Source organism: Scatophagus argus, chromosome 21 (assembly GCF_020382885.2).
Source record: "Scatophagus argus isolate fScaArg1 chromosome 21, fScaArg1.pri, whole genome shotgun sequence".
In the NCBI taxonomy this organism is placed as follows: Eukaryota; Metazoa; Chordata; class Actinopteri; family Scatophagidae; genus Scatophagus; species Scatophagus argus.
Window position 1 is genome coordinate 19,259,713 of NC_058513.1, and position 24,211 is coordinate 19,283,923.

General features: G+C 46.2%; 1 protein-coding gene across 10 annotated transcripts in view; it reads right to left on the reverse strand.

The window, feature by feature from the left end:
- Positions 1-10,503: 10,503 nt before the first annotated feature.
- The window catches only part of LOC124052496 (serine-rich coiled-coil domain-containing protein 2-like), a 39,334-nt gene continuing 25,626 nt past the window's right edge, over positions 10,504-24,211 (reverse strand). For 7 of the 10 annotated variants that reach the window (XM_046376804.1, XM_046376803.1, XM_046376802.1 and 4 more), the window contains 8 exons: positions 20,895-20,985; positions 19,801-19,885; positions 18,601-18,696; positions 17,987-18,101; positions 17,764-17,847; positions 17,552-17,638; positions 17,338-17,463; positions 10,504-11,151 (listed from right to left, as the gene is read on the reverse strand). In XM_046376804.1, the coding sequence (XP_046232760.1) occupies positions 10,720-11,151; positions 17,338-17,463; positions 17,552-17,638; positions 17,764-17,847; positions 17,987-18,101; positions 18,601-18,696; positions 19,801-19,885; positions 20,895-20,985 (1,116 nt within the window). In that variant the 3' untranslated portion in view covers positions 10,504-10,719. Of the gene's footprint in view, positions 11,152-15,632; positions 15,896-16,751; positions 16,858-17,337; positions 17,464-17,551; positions 17,639-17,763; positions 17,848-17,986; positions 18,102-18,600; positions 18,697-19,800; positions 19,886-20,894; positions 20,986-24,211 lie in introns of those variants that run through there. The other 3 variants (XM_046376809.1, XM_046376808.1, XM_046376805.1) reach the window with 3 other exon arrangements.

The window sequence follows — 24,211 nt, forward strand, 5'->3', positions numbered from 1 at the left end:
CCATGGCGATAAGCCCGACAAGGCAGAAGCCCCGAAGATGCTCTTCCTGTTTCATAACGGGGCTTCTCGTCCGCTGTTTCACCACAGAAGTGTTTGCAGTGATTTGAGAGGGGATTGGTCAGAGGCGGAGGGCCGGCTCTGCGATTGGAGGATCAAAACGAGGAGGCTTAAACTGGGATGAAGGCGATCAAAGGTGATTTCTGCTGCCGTCGAGAGGTCGGGGAACGGAGAGATTCAGAGAGGAAGAAATAACTGGGAGCGCAGCAGACGGTAAAGAGAAAGAAAGGTGGGAAAGACTCGCTTCAGCTTCATTCTCCAAAGCCACGAAGCGTCTGGACGTCCCAGCATGTCACAGCAACTGCCAGCAACGCGAACGTTTCAACAGGAAGTCCGCACAAGGCTTTTATTTTGAAAATGAACCAGATTCTTCAAGCTGTTCCTGTGTCTGACTTCCTGCCACAAAGCACACAGATGAGACGGGTGGAGTCGGCGTGGAGCCCAGCTGTTGCCAAAGTAAAAACAATTAATCAATCAACTGATTAGTCACTCTGACACACACACACACACACACACACTGTGCTGTTCCTGATCCACAGATGCAGGATTAAACTAAAGCTTTGCCTCAGGACAACAGCAGTGTGTGTGTGTGTGTGTGTGTGTGTGTGTGTGTGTGTGTGTGTGTTGTCAGATTGACCTTCTAAATCCCAGTATTTGCTGCGACAGATAAAGAACAGCGGATTATCCCTTTAGTGTAACAACACAAAGCAGCCAGTGATACTGAGTGTGTGTGTGTGTGTGTGTGTGTGTGTGTGTGTGTGTTCATTAGGAGTGGTGTGAGTGCTTGTGACTGTAACAGGAGTTTTGTTTGCATTTGTTTATATGCTGATCCCTGGGAAATGTTTTAGCACAAACGTCCCTCTGGATTATTAATCCTGAGAGGAAGCGAGCCTGAAAATAGTACGTCACACTGAAGGACACACACACACACACACACACACACACACACACACACACACAGTGCTAATGATGATGCTCATATGATGTGTGTGCAGCGCAGCAGGCCTCCCAAAACAAAGATGGCGGCAGTAAAAACCAGCAGCGGCGGATCTTAAATCTGTCAGTCTGCTTTACTGCCGCCTCCACTTTTATGGCCGCACTGATGGAAAGACAGGCGCCGAAGATTGTCTTCATGATTGGCTGCAGCTGCACCACACACACACACACACACACACACACACCAACATCACACACACACACACATCATCACACACACACACATCATCACACGGTTGGAGGATGTGAATGGAAAAATTGAGCCAAAGAAAACAATAAAATGGATTGTCAGACAGAAGTTTGAACATGAATAAGTCAGTTGCAGATTCATTACACACACACACACACACAAACACACACACAGAGCTCCTCACTTCCTGTCTGAGCGGTTGGTCCTGATTCTCCTGCTGCTGCTGAACACACAACAACCAGCTGACTGCATGCTGCTGCTTTCCCATACTGATCAATACTGATTCTGATCCCAATACGTCTTTTGGTCAAACGCCACAAACCGTCCGACTGTGAGGCCGTGAGGCCGTGAGGCTGCGCGTCCTCCCTTCGGACCGACGAAATCAATTGGAGAGCAGCGAAGCCGTTCGGCGTGTGTTTCCACCGTTACTGAACACACACACTTTGATTCAGCAGCACAACAGCCATCTAAATGTAAATCATACACACAGTGTTCACATTAAACAGACAGCATGTTGTCTCACACAGAAGCTTCCTGTGTGTGTGTGTGTGTGTGTGTGTGTGTGTGTGTGTGAGCGCGTGCAGATGAATATGAGTCATGGCTCTGTCCCAGTGGTTTTTAAGCCTCACTCGTGTCTCATCCCGTCTCTGTGGGCTGAAGGCTCTCAGGATGTGAACCTGGTCTGAGGGATTCACGTGTTTGTTATCTGAAACTCATCATGAAACCCGGCTGGTTTTCAGAGCCTCAGTTCTCCCACACTGAATGTAAAAAGTAAAAGTTCAGCCGAGCCGTGTGGTCGGGCTGGAGGGGAACCGAACTCCACCTTTCAGACAGCATCTCGTGTTGGACCGCCAGCTGCTGCTGACTGACTGATCGGCTTGCAACCGGTGGGTCGCTGGTTCGATTCCCCGTACCGGTGTCCATGGCTGAGGTACCCTTGAGCAAGGTACCTAACCCCCACTGCTCCCCGGGCGCTGCACGCGGTCGCCCACTGCCCCGGGTTTGCTGTGTGTGTGTGCACGTCACTTGGGTGGGTTAAATGCAGAGCACGAATTTCGTTGGAGTGAGTTCCCTCCAATGACAAAATATGTCACTTTATGAGATCCTTTGAGTCAGCTTTGGTGTCGAGTTGCCAGGTCCTGGCACATCCCCCTCCGGAGAGCCTGGAGCCACTCGCTGCCACCAGCCGCTCACAGATCTGTCGCGTCCTGCTCCGTGACCAATGAGAGCTCAGGAAACTCAGTGTGAGAGGAGGCCAGACGGCCGCTCACACTGCACATGTTGGAGCGGGCAGCCCCACAATGCAAAGCGCTTGAACGGTCACAACAACCAGTCAGAAACAACACAACTGACCTGGGAACAGCAGAAGGTGGTCTGGAAGGCCCCGAGAGCCTGCTGGCCTCCACTCGTCTCTCCGCTGGGACGGAAAATCTGAAGGAAGACACAAAATTCTTCTCTTTCAGTTCCTTTGGTTTATTTATTCATGTAATTTGCTCCAAAAATCTGAAAAAAAAACAAAAAACCCAAAACATCTGGATGGTGACAACAGGTGACAAAGTGTTCTCCACACACACACACACACACACGCACACACACACCTCAGATGATCCCCACCAGATGGAGGCTGGAAATGAACCTGCTTTGCCGCCAAGGGGATATTTCAGCTGACAGGTAACAGTCGACTGGTGGGACAGCATCGTGTGTGTGTGTGTGTGTGTGCGTGCGTGTGCATGTGTGTGTGCAAAGGGAAGTAAAACTAAAGTTAAAAAATGGAAGAAAAAGAAGAAAACCAACTCAGCGTCCTTCACTTTCCTCGTTGCATATTTTCCGTCCTGGCTGCTGCTCCTCCTGGACACTTTGTGTCTCACCTGGACGCTGCAGGTGACATACGTGTGAAGTCTGATGCGTTCATCTGAACTCGTGGAGGGATTAGAGATCTAATCTGGCCTGAAAAATGTCTTTTATAAAAGGTTTAAATCTATTGTCCCACAGAACGTGACAGTCAGGATTATAAAGTCCGTCTCTCAGGACAGACCTGTTCCTCTCACAGACTCCCTCTTAAGCTCTTGATAAATTTGCTTGACTTTAATTTCAGTGTTTCTGTTGGGTCGCTTTCATCCCTGCGGGCGACTCCATCTTGTTTAACCTGTCAGTGACTCACAGGAAGCCAGTAACCTGCGGACGAGCGCTGCTGTCCGGTGCCAGCAGACAGCAGGTCGCAGCCCAGCAGCGCTCACTTCACACGCTGAGCGGCCGCGTGATGTGACGACCTCGTAAACCTGCTGAGCTGATGAAGAACGCTTTGTGTCTCGCACTCCCACAGGGGCTGATGTGCCGTGTGGGGACACACAGGTGACCGGCACAGGTGAGGAAGTCAGGGAGGGACAGGGACAGGAGAGACAGGAGACAGCTGCTAGTCTCCTGAGCTGCGCTGCAGAAGGTTGAGAAAACCTGCTGGACCTTGTGGCAGGTGAGGCAGCAGTCCAACAGGGGCAGACCAGAGTCCAGGTCCAGGTTCACACAGGCACCTCATTCTGTTCACTAACGGGGACCACCGGTTGGTCTGACATGCGGTCCGAACCACCTCCTCCACCTGTCCTCCACCTGTGTGATTAGCAGTTAAACACACAAGTCACCTTCAGTCATTCATCTTTACTCCCTCAAAGGAAACCGTCGTAAAAGTTTCCTGCTGCAGATTTAACGGCTTTTTCACTTCAGGCTCAAAGCCATAAAAACCAGAAGATTTAAGAGAGACGAGATCTCGTTGACACGCACACACACACACTCTGTCCTTAACTACCTCGCTGATGACACTGATTATGATAACTGGCTCTGATTGGCTCCACCTCCACGGGGACAGGTGAAATACTGACTGAGAGGGATGAAGGTAGGAGGAGGAGGAGGACAGAAGGGCAGAGAGGACGAGTGAGGAACATGCAGATCATGTTTGCTGAAGATCCCAGACTTTATCTGGAGAGAAACGCTAGTCGACTCGCTGCAGTCTTAGTGACGTCACGTTTAGGACTCGAAACTCAGTTCAGGACTGGAGTGAAGACCTGTTCCCACCTGTGCTGCTTACCAACCGACGATGAGTCATTATCACAGGACTCCTTGCTGACCTCGCTCAGCTCGTCCATCGCGGTCCTGAAGCTCTTCGATCAGACCGTCCGAGGCAAACCTGTGAGAAGAGGCCGGCGGCGCCGCTCTGCTGAGCTCAGGTCATTAAACACAAGCATCAGGGTAACAAAGTGCTGCCTCGACAGCAACAGCCAGAGCAGATTCATTAAACACACATTCACTGACACACACACACTCCAGGTGATGATGACTCGCCCGTCGCTATCGGAGGCCGCAGCTCGCCTTTCGGCTCGTCGTCACAAACGCAGATAATTTTAATAGAATAGTTTGTCTGGGCGCAAATGGCTGACGACGCTCGAGTTTAGAAAAGCCGGATAAGCTGTTTCGTAATAACCACGTCCGTCTTTCTGTCTTCATGTGCTCTTATCTGACAGTGAAAACAGCATTTCCCAGAAGCCCTCATTCTTCTCATTCAGGAGGGAACTTTTATGCAGCAGAGGAGAGTCAGGCTGGGGAAAACAGGACCAAAGAAACCCTTTAACGCCCGAGGAGGAGCAACAGGTAAAACAAATAAAGCGAAACCCGAGCGCCTTTTGTCTCTCAGGTCTGTCGGCTGCTAAACGCTAAGTGGACAACATTAGCAGCCTGACCTCTGGAGTCAAACGCCGAGCTTCTGCTCTCCACACGTGGAGTCCACGTCGCTCTGACAACACGGAGCCTTTTGCTCATTATCATAACATGTGAGACACGCGGACGCCACGCCCACTCACCTGAGCGAACGAGGCCGACTCAGCGTTTTCATCGCCTCAGATGGAGCAAACTCGAACACAGGAAGCCACGGATGTTTCCTCCAAAGGAGCTCGGCCCACAGTTAAAAAGCAGACAGGAAGCAGGAGGTCACTGGAGGCCAACGTGCCCGCCGTCAAGTGTTTTTACTCTCTACTGTTAAATGAAGTCCACTTCCTGACTTAACGGCTTCCAAACCAGATCATCTGCTAACAAAGTGAACGTGATGTCAGTCTTTTGGCGTCAGCGTGACAACATGAACGTCAGGAGCTTCAAGGCTCACAGTAAACTGAGCTTTTAGTTACTCTGAAGCTCCTTCACTAAATCACCTCACGAACGTCCATACTGTTAATTTAATGTTTAACTGTGAAAAATTTGTTTTTCACCTTTAATTTAGTCAATGATGACACGTCATTGTTGAAGTTTGTGTGTGAGGAGGAGCAGCAGCCATCTGTTTCCATGACAACAAGCCGTCATCATCGACGCCCCGTCCGGCCATCAGTGCTGCTGCTGCGTTCAGGGTGTCAGCCAACGAAAGGGAACGTTTATCAAGGACGCACCGAGGTCAGGACGAGGAGTCGGGAGACACCCGGCAGCATCTGGACTGAGACGACTCAGCTGCTCCCAACTGTTTGCCTCCAACACGGAAACAGGACTCGGTCTGGTCGGCAGGTTGAAGTGTTGGCTGCTCACCTGGAAGCTCTGAAACGGAGTGTGAAGTTAGAACAAACAGCGAACACGTGCGCAACACGAGGTCCGCTTCAGACTGGACGCCCGGCGGGCTCATCAGGGTCACGTGGTTCCCGCCACACTTGAACACTGAAACTGAAGTCCTCCGTACAGTTTTATCACAGATAAAGTCATAAAGGAGGCTGAACTTGGTGCAGAATCAGTTTCTGCTGACATAAAACCGCTGATTACCAAACACACCAAACTTTGGTTTAATGCCAACATAAATCAGCTGACCACTGGAGACCAATGATGAGACACTTTGACAATCTGACAAAAAAAGGCTTAAAGAAACAAAATGGACGAAACTTTGGTGAAGATTATTTTTATTTCAGCGTTTGTCTTCACAGCAGCAGAGACAGAAGAGGACAATAAACACTAGAGAGGGCTGTATTGGCCTGCACTGAAACAGGATGTGATGTCACAGGCGTGAGGCGGGTCAGACTTTGACTGCTGGCCGAGTCGGCGTCTCAGACAGCCAAACCAACACGGACAGAATCCAAAGCATCTCATCCAACAACCTCAACTCGCGTCCTTCTTTACGTCCGTTTGTCATCTTTTCACCTTAAATAAATCTGAAGACAAGTCCTCGCCTCCTGTGTCCTGCGGTCGCACATCCAATCAGCTGATGAAGTTGGTTTTATTTGAAGTAAATGTGAGGAAGCTTCACCTGAGCCGGAAACTAACTGACGAGCGGATTTCGAGAAAACGTTTGCATTAAAGTGCATTTTCAGACTGAGCTGCTTCACCAGCTGAACTGTTCAGATTAATAAGCACAGCAGCTCAGACTGTACGGCTCATCACACAAACACGACTTATTGCACACAAATTAAATTCAAGAAAACCAGCAGGTGACACAGGAAATGGCAGGATGTCTGTCAACATAAAATACCTGTCCTTCAAGTTTTCAAAATAAGAGTATTTGCCCAGACAGCAGAGTGTAAAGCAGCGTGGATATACTGCAGCAGGATAGTGTAGAGATATGAAGATACTTCACTGGTGCTCACACCCAACATGAGAACAATATCACATGTCTGTTTAAATACGTGTACATACAGCCACTGAAACGCTATGGACAACTTCGTCTGTCATTCCGCTCCTGTCAGGGCTTCCAGCTGGCCTTCGCTTCTGTGTCAGTTAACAGGATTTGATCTTTTTCTGAGCCAAACTCAAACTTTACGGCCTTCATGACTGTAACGGCTGCGTGTTTTCAGTGTGGCGTCAGATAATAAAACTGCTCTGAGTTTACAGGAGAGCGTTTCAACACGACAAGGGGATAAACGACGTCGTCAGCACGTCTGTGACGAACTTCCTGTCCATTTAACCATCAAATGTTTCTCTTCCTGAAAAGCTTTTCAACAGCAGCAGCAGCAGCAGCAGATGTTTTGAACAAGAGCATCGCGTCATGAGAAGCAGAACTTTATTGATCTGGAAGGAAATCACTGACTGATGAGCAGACGGCTGGTTTAACTGATCCAGCTAACAGCTCTTAAGCTCGGGTGAAGTTATTTTGGGTAATTGTGCTCCTATTTTGAAATCTGGGTAGCTCCTTTATGACTGATCGACATGTCTCCATGGCTACTGCTGAGAAATCAACTTCAACATGAAATAAAAGCTGAAAAATCTCTCAGAAAGCAAACTTGATATTAAGTTATTGATCGCTGATCTGCTGATTACTTTTCTGACTAATTGACCAGTTTCACATGCTGTTCTTTCTGCTCCTGCTGGGACAGGAAATGAAGGCCGACATGAAGCCTTGAGAGGACCAATCAGGTTTGTTATTTTGCGCCCGTATCAGACGTCTGTCTGGGGAAGGATTCATTTCCTCTTTTCATTTCAAATGCCTTTTCTCTTTGTTACAGATGACAAAGTGTTTCCGTGAAGTGAAAAGCTCGACTTTGCCTTCTGTCTGGACGTGAGTGGACGCTTTTGATTGGACGGCAGATTACCTGTGATTTCTGAGTAAACGAATCCCTGTTCAACATGACGCGACCTTCAGGTTTAAGCTCGCTATCAGCCAGCAGCTCGTCTTCACTGTTTGTTCTGGGGTGAGAATCTTCACCAGGTAAATCCAGTTTAAGCTTCAACTGAGGAACTGTTAATCTGCTCCTGGTTTAGCCCAAATCCTCCCCATTTCCTGTCCGTCGGACGCCGCTGAGAACGCCAGGACCCAAAGTACAACTCTGATGAGGCAAACGGCTGAAAGAAAAAAGGAGAGCAGGAAGAGAAGGAAAGGAGGAGGAACCAAAGGAGAAAAGAGAAGGAGAGGGTAGGAAAAGGAATGAAGGAAGCGAGGGAAAAAAGAGGGAAACTGAGGTGGAGGGAACGGAAGGAAACCACGATGTAAGTCAAAAGGGAAGGCAAGTGAGGAGGCAGGTAAGGAGAGAGTTACGACACAGAAGGAGATGATGAGGGGAAGGAATGACAGGAAGGAAGGGACGGACCGGAAAAGGAAAAGGAGACAAAGAGGAAACAGGAGCTTGAAGAGGGAAGGAGCAGGAGGAGGTAGAGAAAAGAAGGAAAAGGAAAAGGGAATAACAAAAGGAAGGAAGTCTGTAAGACAAGGAGTGAGGAAGGAAACAAGGAGACAGGAGACAATGAGGGAAGGAAAGGTAAAGGATGTAGCGAAGGAAAGGAGGAGATGTGATTAGTGTATGTTCTTTAAATCCTTACAAGGTGGTTGCAGTAGCTACCAGGCTGTGCTGCCATGGCAACCAGGTTTATCCACAACACCTGAGTGGTACCTGCTGGTGTGCCAGTGTGTGTGTGGAGAGAGAAAAGATAACCCACGCGGGAAGGAAAGGGGGAGGTAGGAAAGGAAAGGGACGTGCTGGAAGGTGAGGAAAGGAGGTAGAGACGAGGACAGAGGAGAGACGGCTGTGGAGAGGAGGACAAAGGAGGTCCAAAAAAAAAAAAAGAGCAACCAGAAGCGCCGCCTCCTCGCTTCACCTCCTCACCCGGCGAAGAGAGGAGGGGATCATCTGTCTCACCTGTAGGAAACAGGTGAGACAGGAAGAGGCAGGAAGACAAGAACGTGGACAGACAGGGAGACTGTCTGATTGGAGGACAAACCTGTCAATCATCTGGTTGTCCAGCCTGAAAAAACATTTGTCTCAGGTTGACTCATTCAGCTAATCAATCATTTTCATTATCGATGACTCTACAGATTTTAATTCCACAAAGTACCAATAAATAACATTTAAAAAATCGAGCTCTGGCTGACATTTTCAAGCATCCAAAAATCACATTCAGTTTGATTTTCCTGAAAATGGAGGATAACCTGAAACTGCTGCTGCTGCTTCTGCTGCTGCTGCTGCTGCTGGACTCGTTTCGGGGATCGCGTGAACCACCTGCAGTGAGTTTTTGCATATACTGTCAGCTCAAGTGCACAAAGTGAACCACGTTGCATATTTGATTGCATATTCTGAGTGAAGTCAAAGCCAGCAGGACTGCAGAGTCACCGCGTCCTGGCTGATCCTGACCGCAGGGTTCAGACCGACTGAATCTGATCCTGCTTCAAAAGGTGACGGACCTCTGCTGACCTTCGACACTACAAACGTTTTTGCTTGTGAGTTCCCTAAAGCCTCTGCTTCACCTGCCTCAGACAAACAGGTGTGTGACTGCTGAGAGGTGGACTTTCTGACCTTGGAGACGAGTTGTTTTGCAGAGCAGCAGGTCTACGCCAGTCCTGACTGAGATGGGCGGACAGACGGACAGACGGACGGCTGAGGGTCGTCGGGATACGAGTCTTTGTGTTTGGGCGAGGAAGACTTGGTGTCCTGGTGAAGGAGCAGCCAAGTTTCCATACTGGTTCCAGTGAGGTCAGACAGGAAGTCAGTGAGTCGAGCACACAACACAAACGTCAAACTGCCTCTGAACACACAGCGAGCGAGCGAGCGAGCGAGCAGAAGAAGAAGAACCAACAGGCTTCCACTATGGGCTTTCAAACTGGTTCTGCAGTTTAGTTTGTCTTTCACTCACTCTAAGAGAAATAAATAAACTCCTAAGGTATCATAACAGGATCATTTCAAAAGTCTCGGGTAACACATCCCATAATTTCCTGTCAATCTTTGCTGTTTTATCTCACTTCATATGTAACATCATTTGACAGAACTGCTCCTTTTAAATAAATTCATTTATCATTTCAGAACTTTATTAACGCTCTTCTCTTTCTATTCAGCTGTCCTGATGTGCACTCAGCTGCAGACTCGCTGCTTAACGCAGCAGCTAACTGGCATTGCTGAGGAGACAGGAAGTCACAGAGAAAAAACGTTTGGATTCAGTCAGCTCGAAGTTGTTATGGACTGGACTGCAGGATCATCCCAGTTTATCACCAGTAAAACCCAGTTCATCCACATATCTCAGTCTAAGACCAAATAAACTGAATGAAATCTGCTCCATCAAAAGAAAATTTGGCTTTCAAAATGTCACTCTGGGAAACTGTGACCTGCCTGGATCATTAAAATAATCTTTAGCTCGTGGGGATAAACTTGCAGGGCACAAATGAGCAGACTGTTTTCTCCATGACGCCCCGAAGCTGACCGGGGGCCGGACCGGGGACTGCACCGGGGACCGGGAGCTGTTCTAGCTGACCGGAGGCAGATAATGTACTGTTACATATCAGCGTCTTTAAAGGAAGTCATCATGAGACTACGGGACCTGGCAGATAAAGTGTCGACAGTTTTTAAACCTTTATTATCAGTCACAGTGCTTCAGCTATTAACAATAAATAAATATTATTAAACCTCATTTACAGCTTAAATTATTTAGTGAGGATTAGAACCAGAGTTTAGGACTACGGCGGAGTTAGCGAGGCAGAGGACGAGTCGGCTCGTCGGCTCACATCGCTGCGTGTTAAGAAGCTGCTCAGAGCGACCGACACCTCAGTGGCTCTTTGGCTTGGGCAGGCGGGAGGAGCCAGAGGTGACGGCCACCATTTTGACCCTAACACCAGAACTGCCCTGCGGGTCGTGAAGCTGCTGCTGCTGGGCCGCCCTCGTCCTCAGCGGCCCGGCAGCAGCTGAGGCGGAGCTGGAGGTCTGAGACAGGAACAGGCCGAGTCTGGAGGGCTGCGGTGGATGTAGGGATCTGGTTCTCCTCCTCTCAGTCGTCTCGCCTTTCTCCTCCTCCTTCCTGGTGCTTTTCCCATAATCCTTTCCGATCTCGGTCACGCGGTCAGGACAGTCCAGGACGGGGGTGTCAAGCCGGGTGGAGCAGGGGTGGGTGGGAGGCAGAGCTTCAGTGGGCGGCGGAGCTGGGCTTCGGTCCATCAGTGGTTCCTGGTCTTCCTGGCAGGAGGAGTGAAGTATCTGTGACTGAAAACAAAACACAAAAAAAAAAGTCAAAAACAACACGTGTCGAGCTGACGCCCAAACTCATGAACAGCAAGCTTTGCCGAGTCAGCTCAGCAGTGCTGAGTCACTGCAGCTCTGACAGGTGATCGATATATGTGACAGTGCGATTGTGTGTGTAAACTCTGCTGCACTGATGTTTACATGTAAGACAGACAGACAGACAAAGACATGAATCTCCTCTGCTAAACACTGTATCACGTTGGCAGAAAAGAGCGGGGAAGGTTTCTCTTTTAGACATCAACGCTGTGTGTGTGTGTGTGTGTGTGCGCGCGCGCGTCTGCTTGCATCAGTTGTTTATGAACGTACTTTTATTTACAAAGACAAAGGCCCAATTTGTTTCATTTTCAGTGCTGAAATGCACGGCTGACAGCAACAACATTCTTCAGCTGGTTTTGATCTCCTGTCTGCGGTTTTCGCTCCCAACACGTTCGATCCATCGATCCATCGACTCATTTCAGTTTGCAGGGTCATAACTCCGTCAGTAGAAACACGGTGAGAAAGGTCGTGTCTCAGCCTCCATGTGGGCTCAGATTTTATTTGGTACATGTTTGAAATAAAAAGTATTGAACAGCCACCAGTTCAGTTGCTGTTCATGTCATCTTTGGGAAAAATTCATCTGACGTGTCCTTGGAGTTTTTCGTTTGGCTCATGTTATGTCTGCTGTACTGCGGCCAGCCACCAGGGGGCACCACATGTCACAGTCAATGAACAGTCGAATCTTTTAAAGAAGTGACTCTAAAAACGTCCCAATTTTTTAAAAAATCCAAACTTTTCAAAGTTGTTGTCATTTTTCGAAAACATCTTCTTCGTCCCTGAGAAGTTTCCCAGTTTTCCAACAACATCCTCACTTTGCAATATGATATCTTCAGTGTCCAAAAAGTGTTCCTCACCTGGACCACCTGATTTCCTGACAAACGTCCTGCCTGCCTGTAGGTGCAAAGCGCAGAACAGCAGCGGATCACTCAGCAGAGAATAACAGACTGCGACTGATGCAGAACCGTTAAGCTTCTTGTTGCTCTCCACACTTTAATCCTGCAGCCTGCTCTCATCTGCACACTGATAATCGGATTTACACCGAGAATCAGAGGGAAAGTGAAAAAACTGAGCAGTAAAATCCATCATGTGCTACAATCTCAGCTTATTGATCCCAGCAAACTCTGTCAAGTAACAACTAATCTGCTGTTACCACTCAGGCTTTTTATCCGTCTCACTCTGTGCTGCTGCTGCTGCTGGGAGTTTGTGTCGTCCTGTTAAAAATTCACTTATTTTAGTGCTCACTCTTATCTTGCATTTATTTATGCATCTTATAGCCAGGGAATCCTGCATAAATGAACATGGTGAGATGTACACTGCAGACCTGAGCCAAGAGTTACACAAGCTTTTGGATTTGGAGGCCAAACTGCAGCACTGGACTCAAACAGATAGAAGCTGCTTTCATCATTGATTATTCTGTTATTTTTTTGAACCTTTGGACTTGCAGATTTACTCCACAGTATCTCCCAGAGGAGGTATACTGACATGCGTACACATGCAAAAGAAAGAAAACAAAGTAAAATTATGACTTTTATTTATGCATTTATTTTACGGATGCACGTCAAGGGGCTGAAATGACATTTCTGAATAGATAAGATTCAGCTGTACAGCTGATGCTACAGACACCGCAAACAGAGCTGAGGTCTGATTCTGAGCCTCATTCAGTTTCCACCCAACAAACAGTGCGACCGTAAAACTCCCAGCTGATGAACAACACACAAGTGGCAAAACAAAGTGTGTGTGAGCAGCTTGTTCAAGCAGCAGGCACATGGCGGGTCTGGATTGTAAACAGGAAGCAAAAGGTCCAACGTGAGCAAACTGAGGATGTTCAACAGTAAATAAGACCAGTTTCAGCGAGATCCGCCGCGTGCTGCGGTCTGTCGCTACTGATGCTGGATCACACACTCTGTGACTGTCACGTAACCCACAGCTGCCAGTCAGCAGCCTGTAAAGGCAAGAACAAGCGACTGAGCCCACTCCCTCTGAAGACACAATCATCTTTTGTCTTCGCTCAGCTCAATTCAACTTACTGCCTTTATATCCTGACAATGTGTCCAGATTTGTACCAACACGGAGACAATTCGCTCTAATCGGCAGAATTACAGCAAATTGATTCCACCTGCGGGTCTACTTCCTGTCAGATTACAAACAGCCTCAGTTCATACTGTTGTGGATAAATTCGTAAACTCTTGGTTGTAACACAGAGAGACAAAAACGTGAGAACAACATTTTATCGTCGTAGCTATAAAGTCATCTTAGTTTGATACTCGTGTCTGACAGACTCCGACGTCGGACCGTGAGACTAGCGCTCCACTCCATCTAAAGAATCTGAGCGGCAATGAAACGCTCAGTCGTGAACTATCACTTAAATGTTGCCGAAATCATCAATTCTCAGAAAATTAATCACAAATAATTTAAGTAACTGATTAATCCCTCTCTGGTTCCAGCTTGTTGTCAACAAATCTCATGCAGAGTCTCAAATCAACAACATGCTAGTGGGCCTGTCAGAACCTGCCCAGCAGGGGGCGCCACAGAGTCTCTGATCTGAATGTGTGACAGGTTCTGTGTAGAACATACTGTAAAGCCTGAACAAAGCTCATCTGACAGGAAGGAAACGTTCACGTGTGAACAGTGACACCTTGTGGCAGCTGGTGGTACCGCAGTCAGGCTGCCCACCTGTCTGTCCACCACAGGGATGCTTTCCAGTGTCTCCATTGTTCATAAATAATGCATGACAAGAGGGATGGGTAACAGAGAGAGAACAGAAAGAGAAGGAGATGATGTGAAAAGCAGAAAACACAACAGAAATGCCAATCAGGGGAAGGACGGGGAGCATCCCTCCCTCTGTTTGCTGTCCTCTCATTGGCCCAGGAGATGATAATCACTACATAGTGCATCAATCAATCAATTATCGTGTTATTAACCATCATTAATAAACATGAGCCTGTAGCTCTGAGCTGGTCTTCAACTACTTTAAGTATTAGTACAACAGCATGTTACAGCATTATACTGTTGTGTATGTACTGTATGTATTTTAATGTAGACAAAAAGCCTGATTTCTGTTTTAGCCTTTCAAATGAACATTTTAGTTATTTTCTGAGAGACGTTGACTTGATTTGTCTGACTGTGCTGACATTCACATTTCAGACACTGAAAATCTCTGTTGGTCTGCTGACATGAAGCGACTCCAAGGTTTCCCAATCTGGACGTGAAAGTAAATATTTTTTGTTTCAGACTTTTTTCTTTTCTTCTCACAGATTAGATGTCCGCTCCTTGGCTGTGGGGTCCTCGGTCTTCGTTCTGAGGCATCGTGAGCTGAACAGGCGGGGGCCCTGCGACTTCGTGGCCTGGAACATGTTCACATGTTCACATGTTCTCTATGTTCTCTAGCTCATCTGGAGGTGAGAGGTTCAGAAAACGGCTGACATCAAGTTCAGCAACGTCGGCGTGTGAAGCAATAACCAAAACTCCCACAATCCTCAGCGCTGTTCAGACATGACGAGATTTCCCCTGAGTCGCAGCAGCTTCACTCCATCACATTCGGGGAAATGAGGGGCATCCTGAGTGATCTCATCTCCTGTGCTTTGACTGCTTCAAGTGAAGCAGACTGAAGTGCACTTCATCTAATACAAAATTTAAGAGCCATTTAGAAAGACAATTTTATCTCTGCGCCGCCTCCTGACGAGTCTCTGGACTCGCCGTCACGGGGCTCGACTCAGTGAGAAGGAGAAGGCGTGACCTGTCCTCCGGGGAGCAATGAATCATGGGTAAAACAGTGCGCAGAGCTGAAGGTACTTGTTCATTTTCACTTACTTCAAGTACTTTAGTTTGCGCATCAACTTGTCATGCTGTGCAACACGTCAGCTCCTCTGGTCATCTCATTAGTCCAACATTATAATGAAGCTACTCAACTGCCTGACAAGAACAAACCAGCAGACAAGCTGAGCAACAGTTTGCAGTTAATTTGACGTCCTCTGCTGTTTGTTATTAATGATCCATTTAACAGTTATTTACATTTTTTATTAAGTCCAATACCGAGCTGATATACCATCAGTCCCTTCATTGAAGTCCAGTTGTCCCGGCTGAGCAGAGTGCACAGAGTGAAAACACTGAGGCTGTGAACACCTTCGATACCCAGTCAGCTCCTGTCTGGAGTTCCTCTTAGGTTTTTCTCAAACATTCAAAGCAGGAACCGACTAATTTAAGAATTACCAGTAAATGAGCTTTTCTTGTCCTGGGTCACTAAAGGTCCCGACGTGAGCAACACAACAGTGGGCTTCTTTGCCACTCGTCCTCTGACGTCAGGTTTAGCAGAACAAAACGGGGCCGTCAAGAAGACGCTGCCGGTCAAACGGCACAATCCCCATGAATAAACGTGGAACATCTCAGCTCAACAGCTCAGGAGCCGAGACACCAAATCTGAGCTAAACGGAGGGTGAATATTGAACGTCGGAGGAGATGACACGTCGGGGTTTGAAGATTTGACCTCCGAGTGCCCGAAAATCAACAGCTTTAAGTTTTGACAAAATGATGGATGGATGAACACAACAGCGATTGTTTTGGATGGGATGGGGAGGGAGGAAAAGGATGTAGAGGAGGCGGAGGGGGAAGATAAAAAAGTTGCTACCATACCACGCCGTGTCACTGAAGTAAAGCACTAGTTTTTCCACTCCTGGGCGAAGGCAGCGAGGAGAAGCAAAGACACACACAGAGAACAGGTGGAGGACAGTTAGAGCAGAAAATACACCAGAAGAAGAAAAACAAACTCACTCAAGGCTTTCAAAACAGTTTCAAGCAGAGATATGATTTCTCAGGCGCAACGCCGGCCACGATCTACATGTTGTCAGACAGCGACAGACACAGAGGACGTGTTGTCATGGAGTCTGAGTTACGGTTCAAAGACCTGGGCTGAGGAGAGGATGGAAGGATGGAGGAAGGAGGAGGTCTTCACGTGGACAAGGGGAGGCGGGACGAGAAGCTAATCAGGAGAGTGAAGAGGAATTTAGGAACATGCTGACAAGAATATTAATGAACAAATCATGAGGCAGAGATGAGGTTAAAAACTCCAAATTAAAAACAAGACTTGGAGCGAACTGAACCTGAGCGGCAGACTGAAATCTGTTCGCTCATGAATTAGTTAAAACACTTCAACGTCACACAGAAACTTTTAATTTGGAGCACTCGATTCAGTGCAGTCGGGTCTCAGTCAAGCATAAATATTAAAATGAAGCTTAGTATTAATCTCCACATCTCCATTAAAAACATCTCTGCCGACCTTTGACCCTTCACCTGTTCACCTCTGTTACTCTGATTTGTACTGAAATCCCTGCAAAAGATTTACCAAAATAACTGAAATGATGCTAATGAATTAACACGAGTCTAACACCCAGGATCCACCGCGGACACGAGCATGACGTGCTGGGATGTTCTACCAAAGAGAGAAACTCAGGAGGAAGATGGAGTTGAGACGTAGAAGAGTCAGCGGTGCACACTGGGTACTGGGCTTTGGGCTAAGACGTGAGACTCACTTTTTGTAGCGAGGTGAGAGGGGATACCGGGCTTCGGCCGCCCCCGGTAAGGCCTGGAGCGCTGATACTGCCAGGGTGGAGAGAGGAAAGGAACAGGAGGGAAAGCCTGAGGAGAGACGGACGCAAAGAGACGGACGAGAGAAGGACAAGATGCTGAGTCGTAACTTCAAGCAAGGAAAACAGAAGAAGAAGAGAAGGTGATGACATGAGGACAAAGACAAAAGACGCAGACTTTGGATTCAGATTTTTGGCTTCTTTAAGGAAATACTGAAAAACTCCAAACACTGAAAAGATAACAAACAACAAACAAACAAAGCCTTTCAGGGGACTTCGGTCAACCGGCTGCCCACAACACAAACTGCATTAAATAAATGACTTCTGACATTAGAAGAAGAAGGTTCAGGGGACGATCAAAGAGACAGAGATGACAATTCAACGAACAAAAAAACAAGTAAACAAAAATCAAGAGAAAATCAAAGAACATAATTGGGTTTACAGTTTTGCTCTGTTTTGTTCTTTCCTTTCATTTGGTTTTTGTTGTGAATGTTGTTGTTGTGAGTGTGTGTGTGTGTGTGCGTGTCCTCACAGTGTGCTCTCTCCACGGTGTCTGTGAGGCCACGCTCTCTCTCTCCGCCACACTCGTCTGCGTGTGTCGATCCATCCTTCCTGGCGTCTCCCGGCAGCGGCACCTGGTGGTCACCGTGGGGGCGGTCTGCTCAGAAGGAAACATGGGTGCCTGTTAGCGACGGCTAACACGCTGGTGTCGTGTGTTTATACCAGGAGAGGGTGGAGACACGCACCAGCTGCAGGGTGAGCTGAGCGATGGTTTGGTCTCGGCTTCTCAGCTCCTGTCTGAGCTGCTGCACCTCCTGCAGGAGAGCCTGCACCTGCACGCACGCACGCACACACACACACGTTAGCGTCAGAACAAGACAACAAGATTCATGTTACGACAACAGAAGAAGCAGGCGATGCTGGTTGGATGTGTAAGTTACATTTGAAACGCGCTAACCTGCGAGTGGGAGCCGTGCGAGGAGTCGCTGGCTTCAAGACTCGGGGTGTCTGTGGTCAGAGCGTCATCGTCCACATCCTCCTCCTGAACAACATACAGCATTTACGTTATCAGAGAAAGCTGCACTTACTGCAAAGATTTATGACCTCAATTCACATCCAGAGGAGACCAAAGCGTCAGAAAGTCAGTCATTTGGCTAAATCTCCTCCTCTAGCTGTCTCACCTGAAGCAACAACCTCTGCAGGTACTCCAGCTGTGATCTGACCACAGAGCAGTCTTCAGCCAGTTCCTCCACATCCAGACCCAAACCGGGACTACCAGGAGACAGACAGGAAGAGCTGAGGGGACGCAGAAAAACAATTACAAATCTACATCTTTTATTTTTTATTTTTTTATTCTATTCTATTCTATTTTTTAACTTTTTATCTTTTATCTCATGTCAATTGTATTTTTATTATTTTTGCACAGTTGTAAAAAGGAGTGTTGTTGTTTTTTCATTTCACTGTGGATGCACATCCACATGTGACAAATAAAGAATTCTGATTCTGATTCTGATTCTGATTCTGATTCTGGTGACAACACCTCTGTCTGCTGCGTTCAGGGACGACTGTGAAATGCTGCACATGTGTAAATATGTTGCTGAAATGAAATGCTGAAACATCTCTGAAGGTGTCGTGACCACAAGCTTTGTTTAAAGTCTGGCTAACAGACAGAAGATTTCCTGTCAAAAGGCTACCAGCAATTCATGGATAAAGATGAGGATTTCACTTTGTTTGGGACCAATTTAGTGCGCTGCTGTGGTTTCAGTACAGGACGAGATTGAAAATCCTGAATCACCTTGGTGGACAGAGGTCCAGAATGAGGTCACTGTCCCTGGTCGCGTCTGTCCTCTTATTCCCCGGATCCTCGGTCAGTTCGTAGCAGTGGAAATCACTGAGGGGAGGACAGACGTCTGTGAACACAGTTAGCTCAGTAACACAACATTTCTTCCAGTTTGCGACAGTTTGAGGAGGTCTGCATCTCTTCCTCACAGACACATTTCCAACGTTTCCTTTAATTACCCTTATGAAACCCATTTAAATCTGTCTGTTTTATATTGCCTTGTGTTGTTTCTTTTTAAATGTCTTTTCTGTCTCACGTAAAGCACTTTGAAGGGCCTCGCTGAAACGTGCAATGCAAATAAACTTTCTTCGCCTTATTAAATCAGTCTACTGACGGGCCAGCAGAAGGAAACACAGCATAATGCCAGGCCTGGAGGAAGAGGAAAAATGCTGCTGCTGCTGTTGATTTTTGACAAATGTCACATAAAAACTGGATGCTAAGGTGCAGGTCAGAACAGACAGAACAGGGACGCCTGAGCTGTGAATACACAAAGCCAGAAGAGAGCGCTCATGAGGCCAGGCACCACATTTAATGTTAATGGTGGTCAGCGAAGATATTTGGTGTTAATAAAAAGCTATTTCATTTTACAGCTCAAAGCTATAATCTATTATTTGCTGTTCCACGGAGCAGAGGTCACAACATCTCCTCTGTGCTGTGCTCGTTTGCCTTTGAGCAGAATATCACACAAAAATATTACGCAGTGACAGAAAATGTGCTGCACACACTCATGTGATGCCACCAGGAGAAAATCTAATGATTATGGTAACCCTGTGGCTTCAAGCACCTCCAAGCACAGCAACCTGTCAGGTTTCTAATGAGCAGACCTTCTTTAATCACACACAAACGTACACTTTCGTGCTCCCAGTAAAGTGAAGGAAACCTTTTCAAGTGGTGTATTTATGACCTTTCCCCCAAAGCAAGCATCAGGACAAACCTTTTCTGACCTTTCCTCTGCCAACTGTAAGTTTAAAGTTTGTAATGTAATTGGGAAAGCGTGAAGGTCCCTGTGTTAGGTTTGAAAAGAATGCAGGAAAATCAGAATATTTCTCCAAACATTTCATCCAGTGTGGATCATGAAGATTCAATTCACCTTGTGAAAGTGACTCTGCAGGTAACTCAAGGATGAGCCATATAGAGAGAAGTACCTTCTCTCACCTTTCATTGTCGTTGTGAACGTCCTGCGTTCCCCAGCAAAGCTGTCTCTTTCTCCACTGAGCCATGTGAGAAATCCCAGCTCCTTCTGCAGGGTTCAGAGCAGCAGCATGTTAAAGTGAAAACACTTTGTCTGGAATACAAAAGCCTAATTAAGAAAAGGGATGAAGTCATCAGACATCGTGAGCACGATGTCTTAATGTCCTGCGATCATCCCCGAGCTGTTCGGCTTTCCAGCAGAAGAATTGGCAGAGATCTGGGAAGGTTTACGTTAAAACAGCATGAAGAAAGTGGAAATTAAAAGGTGCAGTTACCAGGGAGTGAACTGGTGAAGAGGATTAGCTTCATCTAAAATGTCCTGCCTTTATTCCTAACACATAACGTGTTTTGTTGTAAGCTGTAAAACATTTTCTAACGGAAGGAAACTTTTGACGTATCAAAGCTCAAATCAAAAGATCAAAACCTTGAGCTTAACTGTTTTAACTGCATACCTGAGTTCAACAAAAAGTTTCAGTTGCTAAGCGGAACTGCTAGCTAACTGAACCAAGACTGCTATTTGCTACTGAACGTTGGCTAAATGTAAAGGTTTAAACTCAAATAAAGCTAAACTGAACTGTTTCTTCTCCTACACAGGCCTGTTAGCTTCACAGTTGAACTTAACAGTTTAGCTGCTAAAGACAGATGTTGGCTAACCTAAACTGAAGCCTTTAACTGTTTTAGTTATCAACAATGTCAGCTGCTAAACTGAACAGTTAGTTAATCTAAATACTTTTGAGCTGCTGACATGACCCATATCGTTTTAGCTATGAATTTGAACTAATGGCTAACATAAAGCAATCAGTTTTAAAGGTGAGGTAAAGCAGTTTTAATCAGCTCACTTGCAGCATATTTGGTCTGAGTTCAGTAACCTGTCCTGAATTTGTTAGCTAGCATGGATCATTTTTGACTGAGGAAAACTGTGTTACACTTATATTTAGTTTTATATAGCTTATTAGCTAATACCTTTTATATTGCCTGGGTGGGATCCATAATTTCTCTGTATTTGAGCTCCTCACATCCATGCCAACACACATACTGTACATATAAAGACAACACACCGCTGTGCAGCGAGGCATCTTCTACAACGTCTGAGTCCAGCATGAGGTCATCGTCATCCAGATCACAAGAGTCCAGGTTGTTCAAGATGTCCTGAAAGAAGACGTCTGTTATTAGCTGTTATTTTATTTCTTCCCTTTGCTATGACACAGGACTAACTAATAATGGTTAATAATAATGCATTATGAGTGTTCCTGTACTCACCCTGAGTCCTTATTACGGGTGATTGTGAGGTGAGTTTTATGGCTCTTGATATCAAAAAGCATTATGTGTGTTTGTGGACATCAGCTTTTAGAGTCGGACCCTCAGCACCATCGACTGAGTGCCTCCAAATCCACCAGTTTGACACCAGCACCTAACTGGGAGAAATCTACCAGCTAAGATGAAGCACAAATACCAATTTCTACGCTCACAGGAGCAGGAAATAGACCAGACCGCACTGCAGCCACGAGACGGCTGAGAGTCAGACTGTTCTGCACGGCGTATGATGGCGGTTGGCTTTTGAGCTACCGCTGGATTAAACAAGCTTTTACGCTCTACTGTGAAATAAGAAGATAGATAAAGTGAGCTTTTCACTGTCAGATAACGTTTAGTTCAAACTCACCGGTTTCACTGTCAAAAGGTAATTACTTGTTTATGGCTTTTTCTGCATTGTGGAAAGGCATTCTGGGAAATGCAGGAACACCATTACATATCCAACATCGCTAACTGACAACATAACACTACAAAAGGAGCAGATGATGGATTTTTTTGAACAACATGAAGGACACTGTGTTTTTCTGAGCTTGTGCTACATCCTTATGTGTAGAAGAGGGTGGTGCAGGCTATTTGAATAATTCTCTATTTGATATTGAATTTTCTACAAGGTTAGACAGACTGCAGCGCAGCTCAGCTCCAGTTCAGAATAAAATCCCTGAACCAACACAAAAGAACAAAAATCAAAGCCAATCTGTTTCCTGGTTCTGAAACGAGCAGCTACAGTATGGAGGAGAGCACAAACCAGAGGACGATAAAAGACTAAAAGACCTTCCCATCATTGTGAGGAGAAGGTCTTTTGAGCCTGTTGATCAATGGCAGATGAATGAGTTTTTGTGTGTGTACTAAGGGGGAGGGAGAGAAATCGATTCAGATGTATTTTAAAACTTTCAGAGTCTGAAAAACAAAACCTTTCATTTCACATCATTGGGATCTGCTGCAACCATTTAGTTTTTTAGAGTTTCTTACTCACATTTCTCTGTTATTATTTAATGATGATAAAAAAAAAAATCAGGTAGCATTAGAGAAGCATTGCATCTGAAGCATCTTTTAGTCATTTATTCAACATAACATGAGACGGAAAAGCAATGGAAAAAGTTCCAACTCAATATCCACACACAATCTTTCATTTAGAGGAAGCTGCTGAAAATGCTTAAAAATGAAACAAAACATTTTGATGTGTTTTTGATGATTTATGTCTTCAGGAGGGCTTGGAGCTGAGAGACACAAACAGGAAGTCAGAAAGAGATGCTTTGGCCGTGGTCAAGGAGATGTTTAAAAGTTTCTCCTTTCAACAAACTTCACTTCAAAATGTTTGGATAACAGAAATGAAGAAGAGTTTGACTTCACAGACACACACAGTTTGTTTCACTGGCTCCTCTCTGGAGAAGCTTAGTCACACCACAGTAACCTGAGAGCAAACCCAACGTTCACCCTGAATAACACACACACACACACACACACAGTGTCCCCGGTGGCTGAGAGCAGTCATCCTAATCAACACATTACCTCATAATCTCCTCTTTCTGCCGTCCTTCTCTTCCTCTCTTATCTCTCCTCCATCCTTTTTTCTCCTTTTCCTCTTTCCTCCTCTACTCTACCTCTCCTTTCCTATCACCTGACTCCTCTCTTCTCCCTTCCCGTTGACTTTTCTCCCCCTCATCACTTCTTCCTCCTCTCCTTTCTTGTTTCTTCTTTCCTCGTCACCTCCTCTGCCACCTCCACCTCTCACCCCCACCTTTTCTTTGTCATTTCTGCCAGATCTCCATCTCTCTTCTCATACCCCTCTCTTAAAAAATAAACAGAAGGCATAAAGACAGGATGTATCAACATGTTTAAGTTTTAGCATATTAATAATTTATTCTGGGCTGCTGCCATCTTTGCTGTGTGTGGTTACCATGGTTACAGATGTTGCACAATACTCTTTCGCTGTTCAAACTGCAGGTTTGGAAACGATGTGCAGGGAAACATGAACACTGGTCGCAGTTCTGTAAAGTCTCATGCAAGGATTCAAGGATTTCATTGACAAATTAAGCACCTCGTGACTTCTCCTCCCTCTTATATTCTCTGACCTCCTGAGCTCTTCCTCTCATCTTTCCTGCTTGTCACTTTTCGCTCTGGTGTTTGAAGCAGTCGATGGTTTAGTCCCAACCCGCCTGAAAACACACATGTGCACTTCCACTGACCAGCTGTCTCACCTCAGCGCTGCACTGACAAACAAAAAGCAGCTTCTTTTGTGTTGACCCTCCTCTTCAGAGAAAAACACACCAGCAACAAACCATCAGCTGAAAACCAGCAGTTTGCACACACGCATACACCTCAGTCTGTCTTCATACCAACACTGACCCCTGGTGTTCACAATTATGAATAACAACAAATGTATAAACTGATGTAAAACATCAAGTTCCCTGAAATCAACCATTTAAAGTCTTAAAGAATCTGATACTAAATGTATTTCAGTATTAGAAGTACAAGTAAATTATACACATATTTTCCTGGATCTAGCTCCTGTACACTAGGATCTGATTCACACCTCAGGCCGACTTCTCCTCCTCGGCAACAGCACAAGAGGCTCATGGGTACTGTGGTGTTCACAGCCGTTTGTGAGTTCAGAGTTTAAACTGGAAGTCAGAACATCAACCAGAAGAGTCGCTCAAAGACTGGACAAAATCACACGACTTAACTATCCAGGAAAGTTTCCACCAAAAACAAAATGAATGGTTTAATTTTTTACTTTGCTTATTTACTTTTTCATTATTTGCACTTTACTGATTATTTTTACTTTAAATATCCTTCATTCAGCTCACACCCCCACACAGCAGTGAAAGCCTCTGGCTGAACAGGCTAGCTGGTCTGCAGCTGTAAATCAAACAGCAGCCAGCAGAGGGAGCCAGATGACCAGGTAATGGAAGATGAGGCACACGATGATATAAACCTCATGATTTAAAAGTGGACGAGCTCTGAGAGCACATGGGTGCTGGGTTTGACTTCTGATTTCAGAGGATGAGTGTCAGTGAAATCTCTTTTAAAACATCTTCCTGTACCATCTGTTCACAGAAGGAGG